The 23,513-nt window shown below is 40.7% G+C and overlaps 1 protein-coding gene across 2 annotated transcripts; it reads left to right on the top strand.

Annotated features, from left to right (window-relative positions):
• The first annotated feature begins 785 nt into the window (after positions 1 to 785).
• On the top strand, positions 786 to 23,513 carry abcf1 (ATP-binding cassette, sub-family F (GCN20), member 1). 2 transcript variants are annotated; one of them, XM_083925868.1, is made up of 25 exons: positions 786 to 963; positions 2,676 to 2,722; positions 2,832 to 2,897; positions 4,544 to 4,667; positions 4,764 to 4,798; positions 4,878 to 4,961; positions 6,317 to 6,370; positions 6,469 to 6,549; positions 6,637 to 6,732; positions 7,986 to 8,108; positions 8,320 to 8,420; positions 11,464 to 11,549; positions 12,221 to 12,360; positions 13,458 to 13,606; positions 13,685 to 13,768; positions 15,344 to 15,468; positions 15,824 to 15,936; positions 16,270 to 16,444; positions 18,877 to 18,951; positions 19,224 to 19,294; positions 19,374 to 19,406; positions 21,637 to 21,805; positions 21,889 to 21,953; positions 22,031 to 22,103; positions 23,341 to 23,513. In XM_083925868.1, exons 1-25 carry the CDS (start codon positions 900 to 902, stop codon positions 23,505 to 23,507), a joined length of 2,400 nt encoding a protein of 799 aa, XP_083781994.1. In that variant the 5' UTR covers positions 786 to 899; the 3' UTR covers positions 23,508 to 23,513. The 2 variants fall into 2 exon arrangements, with proteins under 2 accessions (XP_083781994.1, XP_083781995.1); XM_083925869.1 differs by lacking the exons at positions 786 to 963; positions 2,676 to 2,722 and having other exon boundaries at positions 4,878 to 4,960; positions 6,315 to 6,370.

Genomic DNA, 23,513 nt, shown 5'->3' with positions numbered 1-23,513 from the left:
TTTGCACAATTACAGTCAGACAAACACAGCTTATCCTTTTTTTTGTTACTTACTTTCTGCTCAACCATTTTCATATTGTTTCAGTATATTATTTTTAAACTCAGTGTACTACATGTCTTTGATTCCTCAGTACAGCTGTTCCATAGATTTACTCCTTTAACTGACAGACAATGATTTTTTTGCATAGGTCCTCACTAAACATTTTTTTAACACACATTTTTTCTTGAATCATGTTGGTATTATTTTATTGTAAACAGTTATTGGATATTTTCTGGTGATTTGTGGTTTTTGCTTTGTACATGATTTGTAATGTTTTGAATTGGACTAGATTCAAGATTCAATAAAAGGAGGGATTTTTTGGTTTTCTTTACCATTCTTATGGCTCTCTTTTGAAGCATAACGATTGACTTGGTAATTGTTTTGTATGTATTTCCCCATACTTCCACACAATAAGTAATGTATGTGAGCACAGGGGAACAATACAGAATATATGAAGACTTTACATTTAAGAAATATTTTACCTCATATAATATTGCAGTTTACTGGGGAATCTTGGTTTTGATACAAGTTATATGGGACTTCCAATTTAATTTAATGTCTATTATCACTCCGAGAGATAACATTGTTTTTATTCTAAGAATGTAACCTGAAGTAGTGTACATAAAGCCTGTTGGTACACACTCCGGTACAGTAGGCGGCGGTATGCAGCTTAAACGTTGGTTTGCGAGCCGCCATAAATTAGAGAAGAAGAAGAAAATTCCGTAGAAGAAGAAGTTTGTTGATGACCCGGCATGTGTCGTTGGGCCGCATGACATGTGTTGCTGTTAAACCTTACCGGGTAGAAAAAAGACCGAGTTTTACCGACGTTCTTTTTCAAAGGTTCAATTTAAAGTAAGAAAATGCCCAAGAAAACGAAAGAAGAAGCCGAGTGGGTGGGCGACGAAGTGGCCCCAGCAGCAGCTGGTGAGATGACGTTAACGTTCAGTGAGAAGTTAGCCACCAGGCTAGGTCGCATTACAGCTAATGTTAATCAGTCACTAATGCAAAACTCCACCGAAACTCTTCAATGTTCTCTTTAACCTGCTCACTGGCGATGAATTATGTCTGGTCACACGCGACTTTACGTCTTTCATGATGTTTTACTTTCTTCCGATACATTCGGATGGAAGACACTTTAATCTAGAGGCGATCATTTGAATACAATCCCAACATTTTAGGTTAGCTACAGCTGTAGATGCTAGATAGGGCCTTAAATTCTGTGACAATAGCATGAGAATGGCCACAGTGTGACGAGCCAGCGCTCGACATGCATTCAGTCTAAACCAATGTCAGATGGAACGTTTGCGTTCACGATCTAGGTTTTGCCAAAAGGATGTTTGTCGGAGAACGTTATCGATGAACGAGATCATATTTAATTGCTATATTTGTGAAAGAAGTTTATTGTAACAGGACATATACACCGGGCTCATTTGGCCAACAAACACTACTATCCCAACACTAACAATAAACAGTATTATGGAACGTCACACCTCATTTGAAATGGTAACTTATAACTGAACTGAATAATCGAACGGCGTCCTGTTCCACAGTGACTTTAACAAAGCACAATTGAGCTGCGTTAGTCTCTCATTCATCAGTGATGCAGTCATGGGTGCATACACCCCCCCCCCCCCCCAATAAAAACACCCCAGATGATTCAACATTAAACATTGGTTTTTAATTTTCTTCACATTTCGGATTCACATCCAAACAGAAATGATTGAAATGGTGGATAAAATAATGTTTGACAAACATATATCTGCCTCCACATCCATCTCTGCTCTGCTCCACTACAACACACATGAACGGGGAGTTTCTTACACAGACGCTGATGATCAGCAAGGGCTTCATATTTTCATATTCATCCATATCAGTGAATCATGTTTAAAGTAGTCCCATACACTAGGTGGAAAGGAAGAAGGTGAGAAGACATTATATGCCAGAGACCTTTAAATTATAACCTGACTTGGCCAGATGGATTGATTAGTATGATTCTCATTGTCTCAGCAGATCCATCTGGGAACTCTCTGGAGATCTTTTGGGAAGAGGCAAAAATACTAGTTGATGATGGATAAACCATCTGTCTATCGGGCCAAATCAACCAATCAGATCAACGAAGCGTATGACAAACAGCGTTTAGGCTAAACATGTCTGTAAAGGATATCTGCCGTTTGTGTAACTGAATTTATGTATAAAAAACACAATTTCAATTTCTAATAGAATTAGGGCTACCGCTGTCTGAAAGTGTGTCTAGATCAGAGTGGATTTGCATGCGTTGCACCACACTTAAACCCGCCGCCATACCAATGCTGATTGGACGTTCACTTGGCAAATGGCTCCAAATTTTCATCGCCACACGTTACCAGACTGATCTGTAAGTAAAATACAAGGGAGCTTGTGAGATCAGGATGTTCTCACAAGGCTTCTTAAAAAATAACTGTATTGGTTATTGTGACTTTTTTTGTCCCCTACTGAGACACTGTTAAAGGGCTGCACGTTTATCCCAAATTAAAACAATCCAATCAAAGTCAGCACATTGTTTAATTTGAAGCGTAGATTGTGGAATACAAACCTGACAGCAATCTCTGTCTCAATAATGGCTGACAGCAAATAAAGAATCAGTTCTCTCCCAACAGAAAAAACAGTGAAAAAGGGGAAGAAAGATAAAAAGGGGAAGAAGAGTGTGAGTACTCCTTTGTTTAGTTTCTAAATATTAAAAGGCTTCATAGCTGCTGTTTTGTCTCTGTGGCACAATATGTCTCAGTAGCTTTGTTGTGACTGTTTTTCTTTAGTTCTTTGAGGAACTCACCACAGATGCCAAACCTGAGCTGGTTGATGAGGTGGCACAAGGAAAACAGGTAATCTTCACTGTGAAAGTAGGTCTTTTAAAGGGATGCTTTCCTAAACCAGCTGTGTGTCAGGTCATAGGGGCAGTGTTTGACTCCTTTTAATGGCAAAAATTCCTGCAGAGCGTAGCAGCGGAGGTCAAACGCTTCATTCTGCAGATGTGCCAACCTCCATGCACCCCGCCCATGCCAAGCCATGCACCATTTATCTCCACACACTGCCCAAATGCAATTACACACAGCTGGATGTAAATAAGCAAAATATGACTTTAATTAACAGGATCAATGATGGGACACTGTTAAACAACTACAATTTGATGGCTAACATAACTTTTTCAGCAGCATGTGAGAGGTCTAGTTTTGTGCCATTGATGGCAAGTCTGTAGGAATTTTATTCTAAAGTGTAGCTCATCATTGGCTATATTAAAATATGTTATATTATTTGAGCATTAAATGTTATCACTTTTGACTTCTCACTGCTTTGGTTTGCTGTTGCCTGGTGCTGAAACGCTGCTCTGCCGGCGAAGCACCTTTCACAACGGCATAGGACAAGTTTCTGTAGCGTATTTTGCATTGTGCTCCGACAGCAAAAGAACTGTTCCCAAGTCTGATCTAATGATTTAATAGTCAAGTTAGACTGCTCTAACCACTGTGCCACAAAGTTAGTGTGTGGCTGTGAATGTATTTGAACACACCAGAGCAGAGTAAGAGTCAGAGAGTCAGAGCTCCACAAATAATCAAATTTCAATTACAGTCAAGATTTTGGCTTCCCACGATCAAATTTGTGGAAACTTCAAATTAAGTGATATTTAACATGCATCATTCTGGTCATAGAATGCTCCATATCCAGTTTTTCTTCAAAGCTTCTGACGCTCCTCAAAACCACTGTCTGATCACATGCCTCCAGCAGCCAATCCGAGTTGTTCCCTGCACCACCGCACAGCCTAGTTTCCGATTGATAGCCACTGAGCAGCTAATGTGGGGAAAGCTCCACAACAAGTTGCAGTTCCCGGTTTAAGAAAACATAAAAATGTCTAACGTAGCAGAGGACGAGGCCGAGGGGCTTGTCCCCAGAACCGGGACGTCATCCACTGTGAGGAAGGATTTTGATTCAAGGCAAGTGACACAAAAGAAGAACAGGTCATATACAAAGACCGCCATAAAGTTTTGTAGGCACAGATGAAGATGCACTGAATTTTGGTGAATAAGAGGACCTATTTTATTTTAATGCACATAATTGTACATTAGAAGGAATGTAGCACCATACGGATCTGAAAGCATTATAATCAAATTTGTTTTGGTTAAGATCAACAAATGATCGTGATAATTATTTGTGATCTCAATACTGATCAAAATAATTGTGATTATCATTTTGGCCATAATTGTGCAGCCCCTAGTTCTGACACCCAGATTGGCAAAATAATGTTACACAGATGCACTCATCTCTGACACTCTCTTTGTCGTTAGCGAAGAGCGGTGTAGAAATCATTCAGGTAGCCGCTTTTAATTTTAACAGGTCACCTGCCAATGACTCCATTATCAGGTATTGCATTGAGGCTCTGTTTATTGCTACTTCTAAAATGCCTTCTCCTCAAACTTCAAGACTTTGTCAGGTTCTGTCTGCTTGCGCCATTTCAATTTGAAACTGTTCTTTTCAGCCTCAGAAAAAGAAGAAAGACCGACGGAAAGGTAAAGGTGGAGATGGGGATGATGATGATGAGGACGTCATGCATAAGCTGAAAAAGCTCTCGGTGCAAGCAAGTGATGAGGAAGATGAGCCAGGTATGAGAGGGTTCAAGACTGATCCATGCAATAAGATCGTTCTCATTCTCCCAGTTGTACATCATTCTTCAATGGTCTTGCCTTTCCTTTTCACAGTCATCGCCCCCAGTAAAGGATACAAGAAGCCTAAGGTTTGTCATTATTCTACATTAGCACACTGTCCTGGCTCTTCACATGTTAGTAGTGTAAAGCATCACATGTGTCCTTCAGGGTGGAAACCTCTTTGCCGCTCTCAGCCAGGGCCAGAGTGATGAGGATGCTGATTTGGATGAAGAAGATAAACCAGCAAAAAAGGTACAGTGCTGTTACTCTAGGCTTATGATTACCACAAATAAATACCGCATAAGTGCGTTCACTGATCTCATGTCTGAATATTGCATCTGTCTCTGTGTGTCTCTCTAAGATGTGTTTCTACATTGATTTTTAATTATTTTGCAAGTTACTGAACAGTGCAACCGAAGTATTTCTCTATGTAAAAATATAACCCTAAAAGAGAAAATATATAAGAAAGCATTTGCGACCCAACCCCAGAGAAGCGGTTGAAGATGAGATGAGAACCTCTCTGAACAGATTTGAAGCAGTTTGTGCAATAGTACCAATTTATGTGTCAAATACACTGGTTACAAAAAGCTAACAAAAGCAAAGCACCTGTTGCCTCTGCTGGGTGCGGTGTGACTGGTCTCACTCTCAGCAGACTGTTTAGGATACTGTCTCTTTAGGTGGTTGAAAAGGTTCGTTGTTACCATCAGGCATGTGAACCTTGTGTGACTGTGTGTGTGTGTGTGTGTGTGTGTGTGTGGGGGGCAGCTTTGGGCAGAAGGCGACCTCTGTGAAGTGACAGCACTGCTTTCTTGTTAAACACATTAGGAGTCTGCTGGTTCACGGGACATATACCTGTTTTTTAGGGGCATATTTTACAGCCTGTTCCATAAATTGGACAGACGGCATCGATGCAATGCTATAGTCCGACGCTCACCTGCTGTTAGGGCACGTTAGTTTCGTTTTCATTTTCAGCCATGACTTCCCTCTACTGTCTGAGTCAAACATGATGGGGATGAGAAATCCTTGTCACTGCCTGTAGATCTCTATGATTGGTTGATCGGCGTCTCTTTAGGGTGGTGCATGAGGCAAACTAGCCGATAGTGTGATTTGGTTGAGGGGGAAAAAAGCTGACGCCTCTGTGCAGAGCATGGAACAGCAGTGGATAGAATGTGCCCTATAGACGATACAACGATCTCTCTGCTTTGGCAGATCTTCAACACGTTCTGATCCTTCACCATCTAATATCGCCCAGCCCTAATTTAAGGCTAACTGGACTAATAGAGCCAATCTACTCTCCACGTAATGCACTTAAAAGCTGGTTTGCCAAACGCCATTAAAACCCAAAGAAGAGCATATGAATGGTGACCAGTAACACAGCAAAAAAAGTTACACCCACAAAGCATGGTAAACAAGACAAGAGAGTGTAACGCATGTCACAGTGTTAAAGTTAGTGTAGCTCATTAGGTTAGTTAATGTATTTGGACAATTAAAGGCTGCTAATCAATCTGTTTGCTTCAGTCCCTTCCATTCCCTTAAAATGTGGGAATCTTGCTCTAGATATCCTTTTTGATTGCATGCATAAATCATCAAAATCTGTTTTTTTTTAGTCACCAGAAAATGATGATGAGAAGCCAAAGAAGGGGAAGAAAGAGAAACACAAGGCAAGTAATAATCACTGATGTTAGTTCTGTTTTATTCATTTCTCTCATTTTCAGCATTGTCCAGGTAACTCTGATGTGATTTCACTTTGTCCATGTAGCAAGGAAAGGCTGCTGAACAACCCCGCAGCGAGGATGAAGATGACGAGGAGGAGGATAGTGACGGAGGCGACATGATGAAGGTATGTTTGTCTTCTGCATAGTTGTCTCTCTTCCTTTTCTGCTTTATATCAGTGTGCTGACTTTTCTCTCCTGGCTGTAACCATCAGAGCGCTGAGGATGTCATCGCAGAACAGGCCAAGCAGCAGGATGACGATCCATTCGCTAACCTTAGCAAAAAGGAGAAGAAGAAGAAAAAGAAATTGGTAATCATTATATTTTCTCTTATGATGCATTAATTATATACACCTCATATTTATATGAAATGTCAAAGTAATGAGGAGAACTGCTCAGTAGTGGTTCCCAGACTAAGCAGTTGCAAGCTCTTAGTCTCAGGAAAAAGCCTATGATGCTGTGCGGATTAGCAGATAAATATTAAACTAAAAATTAACAAACTAAATGAAGTATCCTGAAATGCTTGAATTTACTTGGATTTCAATAAAGTGCTTAAATGTGATTTCTTTACTTTTATAATAAAACAATGGCCGACCTAAGAAGTTTGCCTTTTAGATCAAATAAACGTTATTTTTTTGACACTTTTTATACTTTTCAGTAGCACAAAGTGCCTTACAGAAAATAAAAGCAAAACAAAACGTGAACAAAAACACCATGAAAATCCAAAACCTCCAACCCCTACAAATATACACACAAAGATACACAAAGACATACACACTCACGCACACACGACCATACACACACCCAAACACATACACTAGCTGTTGCTGAGAAGACATGGCTCGGCACCAAGATCTGAGGTGAGGAAGAATCTACCTTTGGGGGCCGCGCACACCGAGAGGAATCATGGTCCCAGGCAGACAGGAGGCTCCACACCATAGGTCTTAGGCCACCCGGACCAGGGCCGTCCACAGGACAGCACCCGCATCGGTGAACCAGAGACAACTCACGGTGTGGTCGGCCCCCAGGAGGAAACACTGGAAAACAGAGGGGCTAAAGCTGTAAAATAAGATAAAAAAGAGTAGAGGCTAAAAACTGAGGGAGTAAAATAAGATAAAAGACAAAAAACTGAGAATGCAGCAGCCTGTTTTACAACTTCACTGAGACATCATAGTGGTTTCTAACTCAGGAACAGAAGGAGACATTTGGTCCAATACTGAACTGGTCACACTGATTCTGAAGATGTGTGTGAAGCATCGTTTCACGAGAAAATCCTTCTGTTTTTGTGTAGATTCCACTACATATATTACTGAGTTCTGGACAGTTTGGATATAAACAGCAAGTCGACTGTTTTACCAAGGCATACAACGACAAGGCTGTAATTCTAGTTTAATTTGGTTAAAAAAAAGTCACTATAAATCCATATAAAATGGAAAGAAACACTTTGAGACTCACTGGTATGGCTAGTGAGGATCTGGAGGAGCTGTGTTTGGTCTGTAAAAATAACCCTGATGATGTGACGAGGGTTACTTTGTGTTGTGTTGGTGTGTGTGTGTGGTTACAGATGGAGTATGAGCGTCAAGTGGCCAGTGTTCGTGCCCAAAATGCCTTGGAGGGAGATTTCTCAATTTCCCAGGCTGAGATGTCTTCCAGACAGGCTATGTTGGAGAACGCCTCTGATATAAAGGTTCTGTTCTTACCAAACCTTCTCAATGAACTTTACTGACAGCGCCTGAAATTCTGTTCTCTTGAAATGTGAACTTCATCCTTTCTTAGAATGTTGTGATAAGGCCTTCAAGATGATTTAACAATGAAAACTAGTTTGCAACTAGTGATGTTGCATGTACTGCAGAAATCGTCTGTATTGTGTTAGTGAAGATCTGTTTTGTGCCCTTTAGCTGGAGAGGTTCAGCATATCTGCTCACGGCAAGGAGCTTTTCGTCAATGCGGACCTTCTGATTGTGGCAGGAAGACGATATGGATTGGTTGGACCAAACGGGTAAATATCTATTCATTTTTTTCAATGACTGGCTCTGAATACTGGCACAGAGACTGCTTGTATGATGATGGGACTCAGATGAAACATGTTACTTTGCAGTCATGAAATTGACATATACTTGGATGATACGAGGTGCCAGTTTTGATACTGAAAAACATTTGTCTGGTATTTTTGTTCTTGTATATATTTAAAGTTTTTATAATATGTTTTCGGCTGTATAATATTTGCTGTTTGTATATCTGGAGTTTCGTAGCAAAAAAATAATTTCCAAAGTATTTCTGATTCTGATTTCGAACAGCAAACTCGCATGTAGTTGTAGACTTTGTTTGTATCCGTCGATACTTTTCAGGGCAAGATTGAAAGACCCGAACATCGCTGCTTAATTTCAGTATGTTTAAACACAGTTTCGAATGATTGTACAATGTAATCCGAACCAACACGGATCAGGGTTTCCCGCAGAAAATAGTTAGTTAAGGTAGAGGGGTGTAGATAGACTACAGACTACTGCTACTACTACTACAGACTGTACTACATTGAATAATTATTTATTTTACACTAAATATTACATAATAATAATAAATATTGTAATAAATGAATATAAGCTTTTCAAAATAACTGTCACTCGATCATGAAATAAATTACATACAGCTCACAATCAGGACACACAGCCATTGTTAACAAAAGCACACTTTAACACTGCTTACAGCTTCACAGTGATGCTGGACTGACCCACTTCGAAGTGACAGCGATCACTCTTTGTTAAACACATTAGATGTCCACTGGTGCTCGGGACATGTACCTGTTTTTCAGGGACATATTTTACAGCTTGTTCCATACATCCTATGAATAAGTATGGACAGACAGCGGCGATGTGACACGACAGTCTGATGCTCGCGTGCTGTTAGGACACAGTCTAACACGGCGAGTATCGCTCATAATTTTTTAAAATATAGAATTGTTTTTGGAAGACGTTAGTTAAGGCGGCTGCCCAAGCTGTAATGTGCTGTGGGAATTTCTGGAGATACACGTGCACACACCTGACAGACTACTCCATTAAGTCATACACTACATATACAGTATGGATTTCATGTTCCTCTATGAAGCACATATTGTTGCTATGTCAGTGCAGCAACATAATTATATTCTATCAGTATTTTTTTCAACACACTTTATGCATTCTGTCAAAATAAGACCTGAACCTCGTCCATAGCACCCGCTTCGGACGTCATAACTCCATTATGTGGCCGTAATCAGCTGTTATCAGCCTCATAGCTTTGGGTTAGATGATTCCTGCTGCATCTACCAGCAGCTTCAGAAGGCTCTTATCTATTGACATGATAACGGTCACCCTTGGTGTCACTTTTAATAGTCTGGAACTTGTGTTGGGAATTCAAACAAAACAGACGTTACTTGGTTAGGATTAGGTAATAAACTTGTGTAAATGTGTTTAGGATTAAAATACCAAAGAACCATAGAAAGTGAGTTAAGGGGTTGAATATGTAGAATTTTGTTAAAAGCTGTACTTAAAAAATAAAAATACACCCACAGAGCCTTTTGAGGGGTACAGAATGAAAGTATTGCTTTTCCGTAAAAAGAATATATTTAGTCTGAATTAATATTTTACGTTTTTTTTTTGACAGGTTTGGCAATGACTGTCACGTTGTGTTTCCATTGTAGCAGCCAATAGCGTTGGGCGTTGCTGGTTGCCAGAGTTGTCTGTTGTTGCTAGAGAAACAAGAATCCTTTTGAGTTGAGAGCTAGCTAATGGATTCCACAGCACTCAAAGAAAGACTTCAGTTGAAGACTGGCTAACATTAAATACTGTTGTCAAATTAACTGACGAGTCCAAATGAGTGGTTCCCCTGAATTATTCATCACTGACATGGAGCAGGCTGATCACTGACACACTCTGCAACAAACCTGGCAACCCGACTGCTGGAATTATTTTTTGTTGTTGCGACTACGATCTTGAGACACTAGATGGTGGTGTTCTGCTCATTCTACATAGTCAACCTTTAACTTGAAAAGCTGTCATCTCACATGTGACGAGACCTTAGGTCTCCCGTATAAAAGTCCTGTGTGTATCTGACTCGACCACCATGCCAAACTTCCCCTTACCATGGAATTTTTGATGTTTTAATATATCCTATACATCATCACTCAGGGCTGTGGTTAAGCTGTTTACAGCTATGTTGATGGCTGATCCAGTTTACATTACAATAGATGGTAATGGGTGTCTGAGGCAACTAGCAGGTACGTAGAGTAGGGCGCTAATGACAACTGATAACGCCCATTCAATCATCTGACAACAGGCGAATCAGCTGGCCAAAGTTTATGCATATTTAACTCTGAGCTGGGTCAATGTGTGCTTCCTACATAATGTGTTGGCACAACACTTCAATGGAAGTGTCAGTATGATTTTATTTTGTATTTATTATTTGCATTTCCTGTCTAAGATTGGTGCTGCCTTAGAGTGGCGCCTGCAGCCAGATGCCTCTCACTCGTCTGAAATTGCCTGCACTTGAACCAGTTTCTTTCCATCGGGGAGGAGGATTTGATTTTCTCTAAGAACACATGCAGCTGCCTCGTAGTAGCAAACCTTTGAAAAATACAATACAATAAAACGCAGATGATCAGCCAAATACCAAATATCGGCCTCTGATAATGTGTCGACCCCTAGTGCAGATGAATGGTGTGTCCCTTTCTGATGCCAGTGTGTCTGGAGCTCCCCACTCACTAACCGGTGGGGTCCGTCAGGTGGTGCGACAAAGATTTTTCCACCTGCATTCCTGGTTGGAATAATACAGAGCTGATACAGAGGATCAGCAAAGTTTCCTTTTTAGTGGAGCAAAGTAAAAACAAACTAGCATGTTGGGCAAAGACATGCTCTCTATGGAGGTAAACAGTTTTGAACGGTGTTAGTCCTGCCACTGCCACTGTTTGGCTGATTGCTTGTCCCCCTGTCAGGTTACTATGGCTTATAATAGTAGCCATTATCTTTCTTGATGTTTCCCTAGACTCTTTTCTTTGTCTCATCTTTCAGCAAAGGCAAGACCACATTACTGAAACACATCGCCAACAGAGCTCTCAGTATTCCCCCCAACATAGATGTGCTGCTGTGTGAACAGGGTAAGTGAGGTGTCAATAGGTGCGTTTCCATCAGGGTCAAATGTGGCCGCTCGGAAAGTTTCAGGGCACGTCCTCTCAAATGGCCGTTCGCTCACCGTGTTTACATTACAAAAAAAGGTACTGGAGGTGACGCATCACTCTGATTGGATTTCTCTCACCGGCGATCAGCTGATCAGTGATACAGCGGCGAGTTCTTCCTCAAAGTGGAAGCTACAGAGTTTGATTTAAGGTAGCCCGTATGATTCAAAACCTCTTATGTACAAGTAACATTAAAGAAAAAACTCCACCTTAAAGATTCAAGGCACTGTAAAAGTGTGTTGACAGACAGACAGGCTTGCGTGCGTTCGTTCTTGCGTCTGTACACTACTGTCTGCTGTTCCTGGCCGTGTTGTGGCGTCTGTACGACCACACGTCACATCCTGCTGAGAGCTACATCCAATCAGCAGTCGGGCTTCCCTCTGGGTTTTTTTGGACCTGCTCTCTCGCAGGGCCAAAAAAACGACCCTCGTTGCCTCGAGAGACTCGCATGCAAATTAGGGGCGTTTCGGCTAGATATACCCGCCTCATTCCGGGTATTCGACCATAGTGGGAACACAGCTAAAGTGCTCAGCATCATTTCTCTGTCCATGTTGTTACCCACTGACTCTGTCATGTGCTTGTTTTCATGTTAGAGGTGGTAGCTGATGACACGCCGGCGGTGCAGGCGGTGCTGAAGGCAGACACCCGCCGCCTGAAGCTTCTGGAAGAGGAGAGACAACTCCAGGCTCTTCTAGAGAAGGGAGAGGACAGTGTGGCAGAGAGGTTGGACAAGGTGAGTGAGTGAATGAGTAAAAAAAGACCAGTACCCTTGGTGTAGTTAGGGCCACTTGCAACTATTACTTTTTATTTATAGTGCCAAATCATGACAAAAGTTACCTCAAGACACTTCACATATAGAGTAAGTCTAGACCACACTCTATGACTTAAACATTATCTTTATAGAGACCCAACAATTCCCCCATGAGCAGCAACAGAACATGGTGAATCCACAACAACCCAATTAACATAGTGATGAGTATGCAAGCTGTACTTTACAGTTGACTCTGTTTCGTCAATCTGACAACAAAGCAAGGAATCTCTTCCTGTCTTTCTTTCTGTGTGTCCGTCACATACCTCTAACACCAATCTTCTTGGCGGGTGTATTGCTGGGGACCCTACAGAAGAATTTAGAAGAAGAATTTAGAAGAATTACAACGCGCAGGGTTGAATTTAGTACAATTTGGATATGCCACATATTCAATATTAATAAACTTATGAATAAACCATGAGGAACTGCTTTGGGCAGCAGCAGGGGTGGGGCTTCAGGGCTCTACAGACTACTTCCCATTTACTGTCTATGTAACCAGCTGTGCAAGGTATTGTGGGAGTTTTGAGAAACAAGGGTCACGTTGCCCACTCCTCATTTGCATAAAATTGAGGTCTGGCTTACTTGCAAACCAGGCTTACTTGCAATCTCTCCGCCTCTCGTAAATCTTTAAAAGTAACGGTTGCCTATTTAAAATGGTGTCAGGTTTGCAGCCTATTTTTTACACCACAAATGTTTTCAGAAACACGTTTGGTGAACTATTTTGGTAATATAATTGAATGTTTCTAAACCAATGTTTCATTTTAACATTTGGGAGCAGACAGCCCTGAATGAACGCATTTGTCCAATCAGGTGCAGCCAGCGCAGTTGTAGGAGGGTGCAGCCAGTTTTCTTTGTTTGACAGTGGTCATTGGATTTGGATGTGGTTGGATTTATTAATGACGTTTCAGGTGCACTCACCGTCATTTTGACCTCCAAACAAAGATGTTTAAATAATGTGGATAGACTCTTAGCTTGTCTGACTGCTGGTGTTTGCTGACATGTCTATTTCTCCTCCCTGACAGGTCTATGAAGAGCTGAGGGCAATTGGAGCTGCAGCAGCTGAGGCCAAGGCCAGAAGGATCCTGGCTGGTCTGTCGTTTACCTCGGAGATGCAGAACAGACCCACCAAGAGGTTCTCTGGAGGGTGGAGAATGAGAGTCTCCCTCGCCAGGTACACCATTACAAACCTTATGGATGGAACTGGTCCAACATCGACCTGTTTTCACTCACTCTTAACTTCTGTGCCCAGAGCTCTGTTCATGGAACCCACTCTACTGATGCTGGATGAGCCCACCAACCACCTGGACCTGAACGCTGTCATCTGGCTCAACAAGTACAAAGGAGCTTTTTAATCTAATATGTTTCCCTGCCATGTCACTGAGGATTTAATAATGGTAGTTGAATTAGCATTGAGAATAGGATGGAATGTTGCTGATGTTTGTCTGTGGATGAGGGAAGTTAACCACTGATTGAACTTTGACTGTTGAAATCATGGGGCTCTCAAAGTGAGAATGAAGTCGCACTCAGGATAGATAGTTTTTTTATATATGAACAGAGATATATGTTTGTTTCGCCTTGGAGAAACAGATGTGTCTTTGTTCATATATAAACAGAGTACACAAGATGCTGCTTGGCTTCAGTTATTGGAAAGATGATGACACACGGTGATGACAGTGTCTGATAGGGCTGAAAGTAAGGCAGAAACAATTACTCGAGTTACAAAAAAAAATCATAGAGATAAAATCTCTGCCTAGTTGATTCGTTTAACACCTATCTTGTGTGTTATGCGGCCTGTTCAGCGCAGGGATCATTGTTCCACACGGACCGTTTTAGCGGATGCACACCACTATATCCGGAAAAGACAGAGGATCATCATCAGAGAATGCCTAACGTTATCTGTCCTGGTGAACGCCTCCATGTTTAGTTTTTCATGAATGTTAAACATAACGTTACCTACCTGATCAGTCTTTATAGTTTTGTTTGAGTAAATGTGTCAGTGGAGTTTTGTTCGTTGCTTGTTGTTACAGTACACGGGAAGAGAGAGGCTCGCTCTTTCTGATAATATCCATCTCTAATTAATTTATTAATGAATCTATTTATCTTTGAAACCTGTTTGAGTAAACGTGTGTCAAATTTTATGCACCACTTTGAATTGTTTAAATAGTAAACTTATTCATGGTAAATTGCGAGTGTATTGCCTTCAACACTCTATCCCCCTTGCACACACTCAAACGCAAACACACACACACTCACACCCACCCGGGTTAGATTACCACACCAAATAGGCCTACCCCAGACATAATATATTTTATTGCGAAATAATGCAAATTCTAATATTTTTTCCCTCAAAATTATAGATATATTTTTTGTGAAAATGAAACAGAGTGTTAAACATGACCCTGTCCCACCTGCATGTTGGGGGTTTAAAGAACACAGGACGTCACAGGCCATTTAAGTGAATCTCCGGAGCACATTATCCTGTCCTAATGCGACTGTTCAGGCTGATAACTGGAAAAGTCAAGTCTTTGTTCCTACAGGACCCGTACAGGGACAGTACAACGTTTACAATAGTGACAAGTAACTACGGACAATAAAGGTTTCTTATTGGTCAGTAGAATCAGTTTGCTGCACCAAGCTTTCCTGACAGTGTTGAGAGTGGCTATACTCTTATTCCATTCCATCAGTGAAGCTCAGAATAACCTTGGCATGGCAATTGCAATTCACAACTTTACCCTTTTATTAGAAACAATAATCCACACAATGTTAATCAGCTTTCATTGCTGTTGAAAAAGCAAAACTTATTTAAGAAGACAAGTACACTTATTTATGTCCTTAGCCTTTTTATGAATATTTTGAAATGATTTCTAGTATTATATCAAGCTGTGTGCTTGTGATCTCTGTTTCACAGCTACCTTCAAGGCTGGAAGAAGACTCTCCTCATAGTTTCCCACGACCAGAGTTTCCTTGACGATGTGTGTACAGATATCATCCACTTAGACAACCAGAAACTCTACTATTACAGAGGGAACTACTGTAAGTACCAATTTAGATCTTGCAGATAGAGGATATGTATTGTGTTTAAGATAACATGAGCCTTAATATAGATTTAATTCCCATTAAGAATATCTTCTTTACATACTTTACTACTACCATTTGCATATCAGTTTTGATTTATAGCTGAGGGTTCATTTCCTCCAAGTAGAAAAAAATCTCCTGAAATTTGCAGCTTCATCGTGGACATGTGGACGTGTGTGTTGAAATGTGTATGTTTTTCCTGGGTCAGTATCATGGTTAGACAGAGTAGGACACACACAGCTGAAAACTGTTACGGGAAATCCTGCTTTACATTACTTACACACTTTTTTGTTTGATTTTGCTTTTCTTTAAGTGACCTTCAAGAAGATGTATGTGCAGAAGCAGAAAGAACTGCAGAAACAGTACGACAAGCAGGAGAAGAAACTCAAAGACCTGAAGGCTGGTGGCAAGTCCACCAAACAGGCAGTGAGTACGGCTGATCTCCTGGGTCCGGCTCTCTAAAGCTGGAAGCCACCCCAAAACATGCAGAACAAGACTTTAAAGATAAAACTAATCTCCTGAAATCTTGAAATAAGTTGCTTAAATAACAAAACAGTTAAAGCTCTGTCAAAGGGACAAGTTTTGTTGCTTCATGGATGATAGAAGCAACAGCTGATGCTGTTAAAACTTGCCTATAAAGTATTAAAAGTTAAGCTATAGTGTGTGTCACACCTTTCTATTCCCAGTTGACACCAATGTCTCTCCATTCTAATGCTGTTTTTGTAACTCACCGCAGTTTCTTTAAATGTTTCCCCTCAGGAAAAGCAAACAAAGGAGGCCCTGACCAGAAAACAGCAGAAAGGCAAGAAGAAGGGAAGTCAGGAGGAGGAGAGCCAGGATGCTACAGAGCTGCTGAAGAGGCCCAAAGAGTACACCGTCAAGTTCACCTTCCCCAACCCCCCTCCTCTCTCACCACCCATACTGGGACTACACAGTAAGAACAATGGCCTCCCTACGCCACACCAGATCACAAATACCAGTTAGTCTGGAGCCTCTCAGACCCTGTTTCCATTTAGAAGTAACATGTGTTCTGGGTGATCCGATCACAGGTGGACAGCTCTCAGTCTGTCTTGTTCTCACCTGCAGCAGCCCTATCCACATGAGTCTTCAGTCAGCACTTGTGATCTGATTTCACCTCCCCATTCTGTGTGTAAATCAACACATACATCGTTTAGGATATTGATAACCTACATATTTGAATGAAAGATCGTTTTTGTCAATGTTGTGTGTGAATTTCAGTTGTTCCTCTTATCTCACATAAATCATTATCACAGAAATGTGTTTGGCTCATGAAAGTGCAATTTCATACTTACATTTTTTTTATTTTAATAAAAGACCCCTGTTGTTTTTTATTTAAATGCTTTTATTGTGAAGCAGTGAAATCAGGAAATGGGCTTCATCTGCAGTCATTTAACATGAAAGTAAACTACAGCAGCCAACGTACTGAACACCGAGACTTTTAAAAGTAGATTTCTTTCTGCTCTCCTGCACAAATTACAGCAGGTTAACATCGTTATTTATATGTTCATAAAATACATCTGGAATTCTGAACATGTTACACACAAACACCACCGTTTGTGAGAGAGAAAGGGAGGTATGAAATTGCTCTTTCATGACTCAAACACATTTCTGTGATAATTATTAATGTGAGATAAGAGGAACAACTGAAATTCACACACATTAACAAAAACGATCTTTCGTTCAAATATGTAGGTTATCGATGGAAACGATGTATGTGTTGATTTACACACAGAATGGGGAAGTGCTCACTGAAGACTCTTGTGGATAGGGCTGCTGCAGGTGACACACTGACTGAGAGCAATCTACCTGTGATCGGATCACCCGGACACAATGTTTTTAACAAGTGGGAACAGGGTCTCAATTACGGGTGGGTGTTATGACGATATTAGATTATGATGGATCAGAACTTCCAAAGCAGAGAGATCCTAGTATCGCCTATAGGGCTCATTCTATCCACTGCTGTTCTATTCTCTGCAAAGACGCATCCGTTTTTTTTTCCCATATCCAAATCACACTCGGCTAGTTTTAGTCCCCTGCACCAGCGGACTTCTTATGTGTTTAACAAGGAGTGAGCATGACTTCACAGAAGAGCCTCTAGCTAAACCTGCCACACAGTCACACACTGCAGTGAGAATCATTACCACTGAGCTCATTCTGAATGGACCTTATCTGGACTGTTTAGCCTCAACAACACATTTCTTTAGGATTCGTAGTGAAATTAGGGGTTTTTTAGATAATAAATAAAACAAATACTTGACAGTCGTTCTTGCTCTCTTTGATTAAATGCAGCTACTAGCTGAGAAAATGGGGCTGAAAATACTAGACCAGGGATGTTTTAGGGGTGTAAATATACATTAATCTGGATGAATATATTGATTCAATGATTTAATATCCTCAATGCAAAGTGAAAATATTGATACATAATTATTTTTTTAAAGTGTCTTTATTATCAAATTCAAAATTTATATTTCTCATTAAAAAGAAAAGTTTTTTTCATTAGAATGTTTGGAAGAGCTCAGTGAAAAATGGTCAAATCATGTTTAGTGTCTTTATGTGAGATGATATTAGGGAAGGGAATACAGTTAGACATGATTCAATACGTACCTCAGTTCTTGGGTGCAGTTACGGTTCTGTTTTGGTACACGTTTTTGCCTTTGTTGTTTTAACAAGGTCGGGAATTATGTTGGTGCTAAAAAAATGTGTTAGTGGCACAGTGTAGCATGGATTGAGGGTTCTGATTAGCACCTCTTACTACGGAATTGGCTGCAGATCTTGTGTAATTAACTTCCCCACTACAACACCAAATACCAAAATGTCCCCACACCACAGATTTGTAAGAAGACTCCAGTGTTGTAGTTGCTCCAACTTGCTCAGTGATCGGATATTTACTCGGCAGGGAGGAGTTTCCCCATCCACAGCATGTGAACTCATGCTGCGAAATGCTCCTCTGAAAAAAAAAAAGCTCCGGCAGAGCCAGTTCAGAGAGATATGCGAAGCATGGAAACATGAAGTTACATGAAATTTTATTGCTGAACTGAAAATACCCCAATTCAAGTTCATATTGAACCAGGGATGGCGTACCATGCGGTCCAATATTATACTGAGAACTGTTTCATCACTAGTCAATATAAATGTGACTGATTGTGTTAAATGGGCAGTTGATATCGTCTCATATTGATCGCAGGCCTCTGAACTGAATCCAATATCAGCAAATATTGTACCATTTTGATAAAACTTGAGCTTTACACTCCAAATTTGTTCAATAATAGTTAATGAAAATGTTTAGACTTGGACACCTGCTTAAAAATTGTGCAACATTTTGACTCCATGCTTGCTCCTGTACAGGTGTTGACTTTGCGTTTGACAGTCACAAGCCTCTCTTCAAAAACGTTGACTTTGGAATCGACATGGACTCCAGGAGTAAGTATGCTGCTTCTATCATAATGTTAGATTAGTTAAGAGCATTTTTACACGTATGCAACAAACAGCCTGTGTACTTTATGTTTTGCAACGCAAACACACCTAAACATTAAAAGCAGAAGCTGCACCATTGTGGATGAGGGTCCCTCCCACTTTTTCCTCCATGGATACGCTTTGTTCAGTCTGCTACTGACCTTTCACATCCTCATGTCCTGACTGCATCTTTTTTTCATTAAAAACAGACAGTTCACTCTTTTTCTTCCTTCCTTAAGTTTGTATAGTTGGACCCAATGGTGTTGGGAAAAGTACCCTGCTGCTGCTGCTCACTGGGAAACTGAATCCTGTAAGTGTGTAGATGCACAGAAATGCGAATTTACCTCAGATATATGTACTACTGAGGTAACTGGATGTTTCTGTTTTAGACTAAAGGTGAGATGAGGAAGAATCATCGCTTGGTGAGTAACTTACTGTTAATGTTTGACTTAAAATATCCATTCTGTACCCTGTAACACTGAGACCCTGATTATGTGGGGGGGCCTGGTTTCACAAAGATAGACTTTTGACTTTGGCTTACCGCTTTTCAGACATTTAGGCTGCGGCCGTGAAAGTTAAGTCATGCTGTGTTGGCTAATGCCATCATACTTGCCACCATCCTGCTACAAGAGAGTTTTAAAAAACTAAACTAAACCCCTCTCTTCATTACCCGCAGTACTTGTGAGACGCAGGGTGAGATATGCCTCGTCATTTCTTCTTGTCTTTGTTTTGGTAGTTGTGACATTTGGTGTAGTTTCATCATCTACTGTAGGTGTACCTGGAAGTCCTTTCACAAATGTGTCCATACTCTGCTAGCAAATTGAGCCTGGTCCATGGCTGTTTATTTTATTTTAATTTATTCTTTAAAGTTTTAAGTTATCAGGCATTTCAGGAATAGAGCGGTTTAAAATTCATACATTACAAACCCCAATTCCAAAGAAGTTGGGACGTTGTGTAAAACCTAAATAAAAACTGACTACACTGAATTGCAAATCATTTTCCACCTATATTCAATTGAATACACTACTGACAATATATTTAATGTTCAAATTGATAAACTTTATTGTTTTTCTGCAAATTTGATGCCTGCAACACGTTCCAAAAAAGCTGGGGCAGGAACAACGAAAGAAAGTTGAGGAATGCTCAAAAACACCTGTTTGGAACATTCCACAGGTGAACAGGTTCATTGGAAACAGGTGAGTGTCATGATTGGGTGTAAAAGGCTCAGTCGTTCACAAGCATGGGTGGGGCGAGGTTCACTGGTTTGTGAGCAAACAGTTTAAGAACAACGTTTCTTAGCGTACAATTGCAAGGAATTTAGTCTACAGGCTCTGGAACACTTCAGAAAACCATTGTCAGATGACATTTATAGATGACACCATGAATGCGTGGATGTGGATATACCAAAATACTGGCTGACAAGATGACTCCCAATCTCCAGAAGCTTGGCAGAAGAGGAATATTCCAGCTTGATAACGATGCAAAGCACACTGCCAAAATCACACAAAAGTTCCTAAAGGAGGAAAAAGTGAAAGCTATGACCTGGCCAAGTAGGTCACCTGACTGGAATCCAATAGAACACATTTGGGGTATTTTAAAGAGAAAGGTAGAGCAACACAACCCCTCAAACAAAGAAAATGTATCATCTCTTCGAAACTTGTGCAACACTGGTGTCCTCCATGCCAAGCATGATTGAGTCTGTCATCAAAAATAAAGGTGGACATACGAAGTATTGACAAAATCCAAGATTTGAATCTCAGTTATGAAAGGTGTACTGACTTTTGTTGCATTGCGTTCCTACTGTGGGGCCTGTATTTTTAATATCATTATTTTCACTTTACACAAGAGCAAATACCTGGCTGTTCAACTCAGAAGTGATGCAATTACTGTTAAGTGATACAATTTTGAATCTGACATTTCAGTGATATGGCACAGGAGTGTACTTATGGAGTAAGACAGCTGTCAAAAAGATGTGTCCATGATTAAAAGACTCCTCCATGATTCTAACCATTCGTATTTGTAAATAAAAAAGTTGTACACAAAATTCTGCTGTCATACACGAGTCTGAGAAACTGTTCTGGTTAGGTTTGTTTTTATGCGAGTATGAATCTATTCATCATAATTCAGGGTTCGATTACTTTCCCCTGTGACCTGCCTGTGACCTATGTGATGTCATTTCAACATTTTTTCTACCCGTACCCACAAACTGAATTCGTGTTCACAGGGGAGACTTCGTAGTCGTAGAAATATAGTTGTACTCACAGCTTTTAGATTCATACTCACTTAAAAACAAACCCGAACAGTTTCTCAGACTTGTGTATGCATATTGTATGTAAAATGTTAAATATTCATACATAAAGTTATTATTTTTAGAAAGCAGCCTTCTGAGTATAGAGTACTACTGCAGAGTCCTATTACTTTCCCCCTCTCTTCACTCTATTGAAAAAAAAAAAAAAGGCCAACTCTAGCAAGAAAGTAGCTCGCTCCAGCACTGATCAACCGTCCTCACATGAGCAGGTTTGCTCGTGGTGCTCTGCTTTTTGTGAAATGAACCGACCATAAACTTGTGCAGTGTGAACACACGTGACACAGCTATCACTCAGCTTGTGTGGAACATTTTCGCTTTAACTTGGATCTTCCGTCTGCCTACAGAAAGTGGGCTTCTTTAACCAGCAGTATGCTGACCAGCTGAACATGGAGGAGACTGCCACAGAGTACTTGATGAGGAACTTCAACCTTCCCTACCAGGACGGCAGGAAGTGCCTGGGACGTTTTGGCCTGGAAAGCCACGCCCACACCATTCAGATCTCGAAACTGTCCGGTATGAACATGAATTGCCACACATTTACTGTCTGCTGCAAGAAGGAAAGGTTTTCTAACGCTGTCTGGATTTGTGTCTAACAGGTGGTCAGAAGGCCAGAGTAGTGTTTGCTGAACTGTCCTGTCGTCAGCCTGATGTACTGATCTTGGTAAGTGCCGAAGAGCCTTTTGTCCACACTGTTGATGTACTACTAAAATGACTGACCAACCTCTTTTTCTCTCACAGGATGAACCCACCAACAATTTGGACATTGAGTCAATCGATGCCTTATCAGAGGCCATCAATGAATATAAAGGAGGTAAGAAGAGTGACACATGAATACATGACTTGTCCACCAGCAGAGAATGATTTCACAATTGATGAACTGAAAATCATAGGATAAAGCAAGGAAGTGGGCAGAGGCTATGAAGGTTATTTATTTTCATTGACGAAAAAAAAAATATGTACCTACTATTTATACTAATTTATATTTCTACTTCAATTCCCAAACTGATTCAACACACTCACTTCTAAGTATCATTCAGACGACTCAGGTGTAGCCAGACTTTGGATTGGCATGAAGTCTGGACCACAGTTTTCTTTTTGTTGAAGCTGCAAAATGACAAAAAGCAGCAGAATTTGAAGTGGAGTGAGCCCTCTTCCTGCAGTGCTCCCTCACTGTCCGTAGCCCCTCCCACCACATGAACACAGCTTCATACATACAAGCAATAGTCATTAATTTCATCCTAATGCCTTTTATACAGCAGCACCAGCTAACGGAGAAGCTGCACAGCTGGTGTTAGCCTTTAGCCTATCATCCATCCATGCATGCATACCAGCTTATCTGTCGCTTTAACACTAGGGATTATAAGCAGCAACAGTTGAAGAAACGTTTGCCGTTGTAGACAGTTGGGATACAAAGTCAAGAACGAATTGTAATGTTTCTCGAAGGCCGTAGCCATCACTTCAACTGTCACTGCTTAAAGTCCCTATTAACAGTTGGATGACAGAAGTAGGTGGTGCTGTGGCTTCAGCCTCTGCGCCTGCTAGCAGGGTAATGCAGCCATCTAACAGAAAGGTACCAACTTTCAAATTAAAGAATAGTGAGAGGTAGATAAGAGGGTAAAAATGTGTGCTGTAATGGAGACACTTGCTAATCAGCTCACACATTATGGAAGCTAGAAACAAGTGAATAATCAAAACTACTCCCAGTAAGTCAGAATGTTGAAATACTAAGACATAGTTTCCACTAATAGACCAAATTTGATTTGGCTATTTTTGACTTGGTGTGTCATTTATTCTACCGTTTTCAGGTGTAAAAGACCTTTGGTAAAGCATACTCTATCTGAAATAGGCTGAAATCTAGAATGTATTGATCTACATTGGAAAAGAGATTGACATTACAGACAGTAAGAGATGCCTGAGTGGAGTCTGAACAGCTAAGACTACATTCAGATGATTGACCAATAGAATAAGCTGTCCACCACATCTTAAAAGCATCAGTGTACTGGTTGGGTCTTTATGACAGTACTAACTTTCCCTTCTTCTTGGTCCAGCTGTGATCATTGTGAGTCACGACGCCCGGCTCATCACAGAGACGCAGTGCCAGCTGTGGGTGGTTGAGGACTGGTCCATTAACCAGATTGATGGAGACTTTGACGAGTACAAGCGGGAGGTGCTGGAGTCTCTGGGAGAGACCATGGTCAACAAGGTCAACCCATGATAACTC

The sequence above is a fragment of the Echiichthys vipera genome (genome assembly GCF_963691815.1).
Source record: "Echiichthys vipera genome assembly, chromosome: 13".
Classification (NCBI taxonomy): domain Eukaryota; kingdom Metazoa; phylum Chordata; class Actinopteri; order Perciformes; family Trachinidae; genus Echiichthys; species Echiichthys vipera.
The sequence above is the reverse complement of the archived record's forward strand: the minus strand, read 5'-3'. Positions and strand labels throughout refer to the sequence as shown.

Bases quoted from the DNA above. Each gene is read 5' to 3' on its own strand.
- abcf1 (XM_083925868.1), top strand. From the start codon at position 900: ATGCCCAAGAAAACGAAAGAAGAAGCCGAGTGGGTGGGCGACGAAGTG. The intron at 2,723-2,831 runs GTGAGTACTCCT...GTTTTTCTTTAG, and splicing joins ATAAAAAGGGGAAGAAGAGT to TTCTTTGAGGAACTCACCAC. The intron at 12,361-13,457 runs GTGAGTGAGTGA...CCTCCCTGACAG, and splicing joins TGGCAGAGAGGTTGGACAAG to GTCTATGAAGAGCTGAGGGC.